This window comes from Saprolegnia parasitica (genome assembly GCF_000151545.1).
Source record: "Saprolegnia parasitica CBS 223.65 unplaced genomic scaffold supercont2.45, whole genome shotgun sequence".
NCBI classification, from domain to species: Eukaryota; Oomycota; class Saprolegniomycetes; order Saprolegniales; family Saprolegniaceae; genus Saprolegnia; species Saprolegnia parasitica.
In genome coordinates, this window is record NW_012156439.1 from 281,391 (window position 1) to 289,858 (window position 8,468).

At 54.4% G+C, this 8,468-nt stretch overlaps 4 protein-coding genes across 4 annotated transcripts; 3 read left to right on the forward strand and 1 right to left on the reverse strand.

Moving 5' to 3' along the window:
- Positions 1–79: 79 nt before the first annotated feature.
- SPRG_09191 (hypothetical protein) lies at positions 80–813 on the forward strand (the record flags this gene model as incomplete). The annotated part of the gene is made up of 3 exons (XM_012348623.1): positions 80–130; positions 177–338; positions 393–813. Exons 1-3 carry the CDS (start codon positions 93–95, stop codon positions 811–813), a joined length of 621 nt encoding a protein of 206 aa, XP_012204013.1. The 5' UTR covers positions 80–92.
- Positions 814–2,462: 1,649 nt separating this feature from the next.
- On the forward strand, positions 2,463–3,071 carry SPRG_09192 (hypothetical protein; the record flags this gene model as incomplete). Its single annotated transcript, XM_012348624.1, has 1 exon — positions 2,463–3,071. One exon carries the CDS (start codon positions 2,463–2,465, stop codon positions 3,069–3,071), a length of 609 nt encoding a protein of 202 aa, XP_012204014.1.
- Positions 3,072–3,390: 319 nt separating this feature from the next.
- SPRG_20737 (hypothetical protein) lies at positions 3,391–4,415 on the forward strand (the record flags this gene model as incomplete). Its single annotated transcript, XM_012348637.1, has 3 exons — positions 3,391–3,907; positions 3,949–4,034; positions 4,089–4,415. 3 exons carry the CDS (start codon positions 3,391–3,393, stop codon positions 4,413–4,415), a joined length of 930 nt encoding a protein of 309 aa, XP_012204027.1.
- A 323-nt stretch (positions 4,416–4,738) lies between these two features.
- SPRG_09193 (hypothetical protein) lies at positions 4,739–5,407 on the reverse strand (the record flags this gene model as incomplete). Its single annotated transcript, XM_012348625.1, has 2 exons — positions 4,882–5,407; positions 4,739–4,801 (listed from the first exon to the last, which is right to left on the reverse strand). Exons 1-2 carry the CDS (start codon positions 5,320–5,322, stop codon positions 4,739–4,741), a joined length of 504 nt encoding a protein of 167 aa, XP_012204015.1. The 5' UTR covers positions 5,323–5,407.
- Positions 5,408–8,468: the final 3,061 nt, after the last annotated feature.

An 8,468-nucleotide genomic window follows, 5' to 3' on the forward strand; every position in this document is an offset into this window, starting at 1 on the left:
AGGCCAAGTGGGCAGCCTCGGTCGCGCTCATTCCGGCATCCGCACCTTCTCCAGAGGCCCCTTTGAGCGGCGTTGCGTGTCTTGAAGCGGGCATGGACTTGACCATGGACCTTGTGGATCGTTTCCTCGCGTACGGTCGATACGAATGTCTGGTTGGAAGGCTCATGCTGCAGTAGCGAGCTCCAGGACGGTGATTGTGCAGCGACCAAGCCGTACTGCCGCATCCTTCCGGCATCGGTGTTGTCGTCGCTCATGGAATCTGGCGCGCCGCTGCCATCGCCAGCAGCGTACCTGGACCTTCTCTCGACCGAGATTGTCGTGCTGCCACTCCTTCAAGGGTACTAGCCTTTCTGCTCGCATGCATCTCTCATGACACGTCTTGTGGAATGTAGAGACCACTGGAGCGTGACCATGGTCTTCCGTCTCAATACAGCTGCGACCGAGCCGGCAACGATTGCATTTCTCGACACGTTCGACAGTCGGCACCACGAGCGCACGATTCACGCCCAAGTGCGCACGTTTCTGTCAAATGTGCATCGCGAGAGCCGTCCGCGCAGGCGGCAGCCGCTGAACGTGAGTGAGGTCTACGTCAAGGTGCCATTTCTGCGCGACCCCAATGACAGTGGCATCTCGGTGCTGCTCAACGTGCAGACCACCCTCGTCGAGTACAGCGAAACACGATCGGCACGCGAGCGTCTCCGCATTCCATCGTCAGGCATCAATTTAGATGGATTGTACCATCGGTTTTGTGATGTGGCAGAAATGGTCCCAGATAAACGCGACGCGATGCTGCGGACGCTCCGATGCCTTTAAAATACTTTATCGAAGGTGATGATTCGTTGTTTTGCAAATTCGTGAGTCAACTTGACTCGCTAATTGCGTCCACGAGTCATTAGTCATAACTCACTAATTGAAAAAGCAGGGTGACTCGCCGTCCCTGGTCCGCACATACCGGTGCGTCATCATCGTTGTCGGGCAAAAGGTCCTTCTGATACACTTATCATCGCCATAGACTGGCCAGTATGTCAGAAAACATGTGTTTGTGGCCAACGAGCACGTGCAGCGAACGATCGCAATACCTGTGCTTTCGCTTTTTATCCAATTCCAAATTCAGTGGGTCCGAGACAAACGACAAACTATCAACCAAATGGAGTGTACCAAGTGTACGCGCCGAGACAACCGCTGCGAGCTCCTCCTCATTCGAGTGCGACGTATTTTAGTGTCCGATGCCCCCAGTATTCTTCCTGCACGAACACAGCTTTGCCTTGGTCCCTTGGCATTTTGAAGCCCCGGCTTTCGCCGATTGTACTGGGCGATATAACCGCACTCCCATTGCAAAGTCACAGCACTTGGTCAATACTGAATGATACTTGGCGTGCTAGAGATGGAGGAGATGTACGGTTGCGCTCGCTCGCTGCGCGTGCTCGTTGGCCAAAACCACATGTTTTCTGACACACCCCGTGGACTGTTGTACAGGTCGCCGGCGTTGATGGAGTGTTAGTGATGGCGTGTCTGTAGCATGGAGTGTATCGTCGTCCTTTGCAATGCGACCACTATAACGCGAATCCATCGAGACAAGAATCCAGTCACCGCTCTCGAGATCTGCAGTGTCGTGAGGCGCCAATCGCCTTTTAGGCCCCGACCTCGCCCAGTGGCCAAGGAAGGTTCAAGGGCCCTCTCACGACCTTCAAGATAGAAGGATTCCCTCGCTGGATGGACGCGTGCCGACCAAGGACCCGCGCAACGTGGCGTCCCGGCGATGCATTGGTGTGAGACACCGACCCCTCAAGGCATTCGAGCCAATCCAAGGCCAGACAGCTGTCTGGTAGTAGCGACGCCTTTTGGCAGGCTGTAGACGTAGACAACTGACGTTAATCACATCCCTTTTACGACTGAAGACGACTGAGCTACATCCCGCCGTGGACCCGTGTTCGGGCTTCACGACAGCAGTCTGGCTATGACGGTGTTGCCACTGCGATAACTTGGATACTGGTGCAGGGCCACAACCACGTACAACAATCCTGATACCGCACTGCCTCTTCTGCGTGATACACTGTACTAAAGTCGTTTGAGAGCTCAGTGCTGGGCAAAAATGTCGTCCAAACGCACTGCGTATAGTTTTTGTGAAACGCGATCCTCCCCAAGGGAATCTCGAGTACACAACTCAATGATGGATCGCCCTTTTGAGTCATCCTAGTACTAATAGGGTCCTTGAACGGCTTTAAAAAAGTGTCGGTGTTCCTTGGCGCATGCTGGCTTTATAATTCAAGTCGAGGTCAACAAACCGTCAAGTGCGACGGATTCATGAGAGTGCATCATTCCGTCTCACCTATCATCGCTCTTCCTCAACTGCCGCGTCTGCGAGAAGGCCCATTCACTGCATTCGGATCTTTGCACATCGTTTGCGCCCACGTCGCCAAACCTCATTTCCGAATTGGCCACCGAAAGCAACTACCACAAGCATGGGCATCAAGATCCGCAACGACACGCGCCACGACGTCCTCGTCATTGTCTTCACGTACTTCACGACGCCGTTCCCGACGCTGTATTACCGCAAGACGCTGCTCATCCCGGCCGGCGAGCGCTACAACTGCCCGACGTGGCAGAGCGCTGTCAAGATCTACGCGTGGGAAGCCGACAGTAGCAACGGGCCCCAAATTAAGGCGTTCCTCGAGAAGCGCTTTGGCAGAATCACGGCGGCACGCCTTGCCTTGGCGCCCATTGGCGGCGACCTCCTCGATATTGCGAGCGCGGCCGCCGAGCTTCTCGGCGACTCCATTTTGGACATGCTCATTCACTCGATTCTCGAGGACGCAATCGACTTCATCACGGGGAAGGCCATGGACAAGATGCAAGCCAAGATCGAAAATGCGGACGAGGACTTTGAAAAGATGCAGGAAGCCATCATCAACGAGTGCAAGGCCGGCACGACGCACCAGTTCAAGACGACGATGGCTAAAAAGACGTTCTTGATGACGCAGAACGCGCTCTTTCTCCGTCGCCAGTTTTGCATCCACCGCGTCGGCACCAACCAGCTCGAGATCGACGGCGCCGGCATGTCGTGGTTCTAGACGATCCATCGATTGGTTTTCTATATATTTTCAAGCGTTAATTTCATACAATTGCCTTCCACTTTTTCTGACAATATGATCTTGCTTGTGAGGGAGTTACGAAGGAGCGGGATCGATCCACGTACCTCTGCAAGGTGCCGTCGTCGTCGATGGCGCTGCTGCCGACGCCGTCGTACCGGTATGCTGCGGTTGATGCGCAAAGCTAGCAGGAAAGCCAGAAGTAAATCCACTTGACGAGCGTCCGATTGGCTCCTTTCCAACCAATCACGGTGCTCAGCGATGCGATCTGCTTCAACGAAATCATTTCTGGATTGTCGAGATGGCACCGACGTCGCTGTGGCACAACTCGGTCGTACGTCTTCTCCTGCTCGGGACACTGGACGAGGAAAGCTCGCTTCATGGACTACGAGGCCAGACCGACATTCTCAAGGCCATCGTCAACCATCTCCATGCGATCTGGCGGGCGCAACTCAAGGCTGACCAGCGCGGCTACGTCCCTCTTACCCACGTCATTATGCCCTTTGACACGCCGCGCGAGACGCCGATCCCAAACGTTCCTCAACTCGTTACCTTTCCACCGCCAATTACGCATCTCGTTGACGGCGTCGAGCAACCAAAACCATTCCTCGTCAACATGATGCCCTTCATCATTGGCCATGCCGAGTCGACGCTGCCGCCCGAGTGTCAGCGCTATGTCCCGCTTCTCAATCGTTGCCGCCACCATGACGAGAACGGCAAGGTGGGGTACCTTACGATCCACGAAGGCATTGTCGAGGCCGACACCTCTCAACGTCGTCCCGGCTCCACGTCGAAGCGCCATCCGCTGCCAAGCTCCAGTGTTATCTGGGCGCTGGCGAAGCACGCCACAAGTGGGTAGAGATTCGCTGGGGCCGCGGCTGGATGGTCCATCACGAGCTCCAAGGTGGTATCTACATGGCTTCCACGGTCGCCAAGTCGTGTGGGGTGCGTACTTCCGACATGATCAAAGTGTGTTTGTTCTACTATCTATTTGACTAGGTCTGGAACACGGTCGTCGCAGATGAAAACGATATCGTCGGTGCTCACGGTGACGTGGATGTCCTCCACGGTGTCTTGGACCGTGAGCGCGATGGCTACTACGAGCCGCAAGCCAATGAGCTGTACTGGATCACAGATCGGACGCCGCACGAGTCTCTTCCGGTGGCAACCACGCAGTTTCGGCAGTACTTCCGCTTCGTTACGAGCAACGTCTCGCACTGGTTTGCAGAGCACTCGACGCCCAACCCACTGGGCATTCAGCCGACGGCCACGATCGTCTACGGCAACAAGTTTACGGGTACCTTGACGACCGAGACTTCAGCGTAGTGATTGGGGTTCGTTTAGCCAGGACATGTACTCGTGTAAATGACCCATAAAAGGCAAGACACATGCACATGCGATGCTATTTAGGTCGCTGCATTGGTCAAAAGCTCCCGCAAACACTGATTTCGTCTCAATCACTGCATGAAACTACCGGATATCGCTCGATTATCCGTACAATGTCAATCTATCGGGATTAGGCCAGAAGGGTCGTTTTTGGGCTCGTCCACCCTACTATTAGTACTCTTTACCAAGCAACAGTACGGTACCAAGTTGTCGCCTTGGGCATCATGCTCCATAGCGACACCAATTTTTATTTAACATCGTCTTTACGTACCTTCGTGTGTACTCATGTACCGCACACCGCTTGCCGTGCATCCCAGTAACGTGTGCTGCATGCTAGTTGTAGATTTTTAGTGAGGTTATAGTATACTAGCATGTCGTAGGATCAAACAGAATAGCCGAGCAAGACGTCTTTTGGGCCGAAGTTGCACGAGCCGGGCGTGTACGACTCTGTGTGGGTCGCGACCTGGGTGAGGACGCAAATCGGGCAACAGCACGCGCAGCAAACGTCCTCGCAGCAGCTACCGGGGATTCGGAAGCGCGCGCGAACTTCGCCGCGGATGCAGAAGATGGGAAGCCCAAAACACAGCGTGAAGAGGCAGCACGAGCTCCAGAAGGACCCGTTCAAGCGGTGGCGCGTCTGCGCGAACGAGATACACGGGCAGAACCACACCATCAAGAAGTTAGGAACGCATGCATCGAGGCATCCACAGATCCCCGACTTCCATTGGCCAATGATAATACCGTTCTGGTCGACGTTGACCTGGCGCTGGCCCATCGGGCTGGCGACTTGGCCCGTTGGGATGACGGCTTGGCCAGTCTCGAGATCGTGAGGGGGAATAGTGCTCATGGCTTGGAAGGCAAGCGTAGAGGTGATGAGAGCTCGAGACGAATGCAAAAGTGGGTCCCTCGAACGAATGCGCTGGAACGCAGCGATTGGCACCGCTATAATTAACCAGGAGATGTAAGAGGGAGTTTCTTGCGAAAAACACGTACGAGGCAGAAACCGACATGGGGCTCACACACACGACCCACCCAGATCCATCGGTCGTGGGTGGGGTGCTCTCCGGCCAAGAGGTCGTTTATAGGTCTCGAAGGATCGTTTCCAAGAAGTGGACGAGGTCTTCTGCGCGAGGCCGAGCAATCCAAAAGATCAAATCTAGAAGGGCTCGAGACACAAGATCCAGGTGCCGAGCACGCGACCCAAATGTGTAGTGTCAGTCAAATGCCAACCCGCCTCGCACTGGCATGGCGGACACCGACACGGTAATTGCCCCTAGTAGTTCGGCCTCGGCCCTGATGGAGAAAGAGATTGTCACACTCGATTGTTGCCCTAATTGACAAACGAACGATTCAAGTGTTTTTATGGGTCGCGGGTGGGCTCAGGGGTCGAAGTGTGATTTCTGGGGTCCATGGGGTGGTCAAGTGAAAATGGAAAAAGTATGGACCCCATACCGGTAGGTTTAACGAGATTGCGGAATGTCGGGCTCGGTTCCAGAGCTGTTTTTAGACCAAGGCGAGCAACGGCTCCATCGTTAAAACCACCACACGCTTTTCACCAGGATCACTCACAACCGCTCGAGTGGTTACTTAACCGCCACGCGCTAAAGCATAACCGCCAAGGTCGCAGATCCCCTGCTTGATTCCAATTTCGGCATAAAGCTCCAAACCCAAACCTTGGGCACCATTTACACGGCTTTGCTTTAACCACCAGTCCCTTTTTGGGCATCGATCGCGAAACTTATGGATCTTTTAATGCACTAGCATTTGCAGCCTTGGAAACGAACACTGCCACGTCCATTTTCCTTCAGTGAAAAAATCCCGCGAGGAGACATTCGTTTCTTTGTGCAATAGAAATTCTTCTATAAAATAGTGGGTGTCAATGATGGCAGACGGGTCGCGTTCCGATAGCGTTTTTCAGGTCGCGTCAAATTAATTCGACGACTTTTTGTTAATTGAAAAGAAAACACTCGACCATAAACATTGACGAACCCAATCAGGTCGTTCCACCGGTCACGCATATATCTCAAATGTGCCGACCGACCAATAGAATCGCGTTATCGACTTGATTGGCCTGAAAGCGTCGCGCGCGGCTATATTTGAATTTGCATCGCACATCGCGAGGCCAAGCGATGCCATCGAGCTCTGACGTGACCACCGGGAGAATCACTGACACCAATAGAGCTCTTTCGAAGCCCAGTTGAGTTGAATCTGAGTCTCGGCGGCCGATTTTTAAGCGATCTGATTGGCTGTTTGGAAAAAATCGATTTTTTCCGAGACTCAACGCCATCTCGAGTTACGACAAGTGCCCTGTTGTCTCAACTGCATCGAGCGAGTTGAGAGAGTCTCTGATTGGTCAGATTCGTCGGGTCCCTCGCGTACGGATAGAGGTGCTGTCGGTGGCGCTCGACGTGCGACCGCGCGAGCGCTGCACGGCTTATCGCTCCATGGCACTGCTTCTCCTGGCGCTCGCAGTTGAGGTGACCATGGGGCTCATGGCGCTCTTCGCGCGCCGCTTCATATTCTGCTTCGACGGGATTCCAGCACGCTCGTGTGCCTCTGCATTGCGGACTCCTGCTCCGCGCTTGTCCATCTTCAGACATCACTCTCCCACCAATCCATCCTCCTCCATCTAGCAGTATAGCTTCACCATGCAGTTCATGGACTAGCCGTTCCTCGGTCTCTCCTCAAACCTGGCCTCCTCGTCGACGTCTTGCAAGCGCAGCGCGGGATCATCTGCGGCGGGATCGACTTGCGCAGGCTTGGCAGGGGCGGCCTGGACAAGCGCGGCCTTCTTGAGCAGCGGCTGCTTGAGCAGCACCTTGTATGGCTGCTTGCGCGACGATGCTACGGGTGGCGCGGCGCGGGCAGCGACTAATCTAGCTCCAGGACGTCTGCAGGCGAGTGCCGCCGCCCACCTGTCGTTGGCAGCGCCCGTCGAGAAATGCGAGCATGTTGTATTTTATTTTTATTTCCGGATAGCGCTGCCATCCGATCGCCACTGTGTAAACTCAAGTCGCCAGGTCTTCGAAATGCCCAGATATTTTACTGTTGAGTTTCGACTCGTGCGACACAATCTGAGACTCCGATTCAACTCAACTGGGTTTTCGAAAGAGCTCTAATGATGGCAGGCAGGTTGCAAGTATTTCAGGTCGATTTTTTCGTGCGATCTGATTGGTCCAAAATTGACTCCATTTGTCGTCACTGGGGCCCCGAAACGACCTGCCAAACGACCTGTATTTTCCAGTGCAAAAAATCGCACAGGAAAACTCGCGACCTGCCTGCCGTAATGCTTCTTCAAGTTTGGTGATTTGGCAAGATAAGTCGTGGCGAGGTTGGGCGCAAAATTTGTTATATACCGAGGTGAAAGGCGACCAACAGTATAGTGGTGTGCAGGGCCAAGATCTGATACCGCGCTTCTAGCACAAAAAGACCGTATCAGGTAGCAGATTAGCGACGCCGGAGGACCATGGAACGCTTGCGCTGCAGACGAGAAGGCTACACACTAATAAAAGACGTAGATATCTCGATCGTCCACTCGAGAGACATATATGTCAAACAAACGAGCAAGACATGGAAAAAAGCATATACTATGAAGCAATTCCCTGTGTCATGGCGCTCGTCCTGATGATCGCGGCAAGGCCCGCCGTCACGGCCTGCTGGGGATTAGGATGGCATGTATCTCGCCGTCGTCAGTAGAGCGTGTCGACGTTGGCCGCGAGCTGTCGGCCACAAAGGACGAATAAGAGGATATGGCGATGAAAAGGAGTGCAGCGCACGACGGCCGGCGCGAGCAGCAGCACGCAGGCTTCGACGTCGAGACACGATTCAAGGGTTGACGGGATGTACACGTACACGTAGAGTGTGGCGGCAGCGACCGGAGCGTACACGCGCCGTCGGATCGGATGTGGCCGTAGCGGTAACCGCTCTGGACGCGCAAGCGCATGACGTCGCGGCGGTCATGATGCTAGGCATATCGCGCCATCGCTCGCAGCG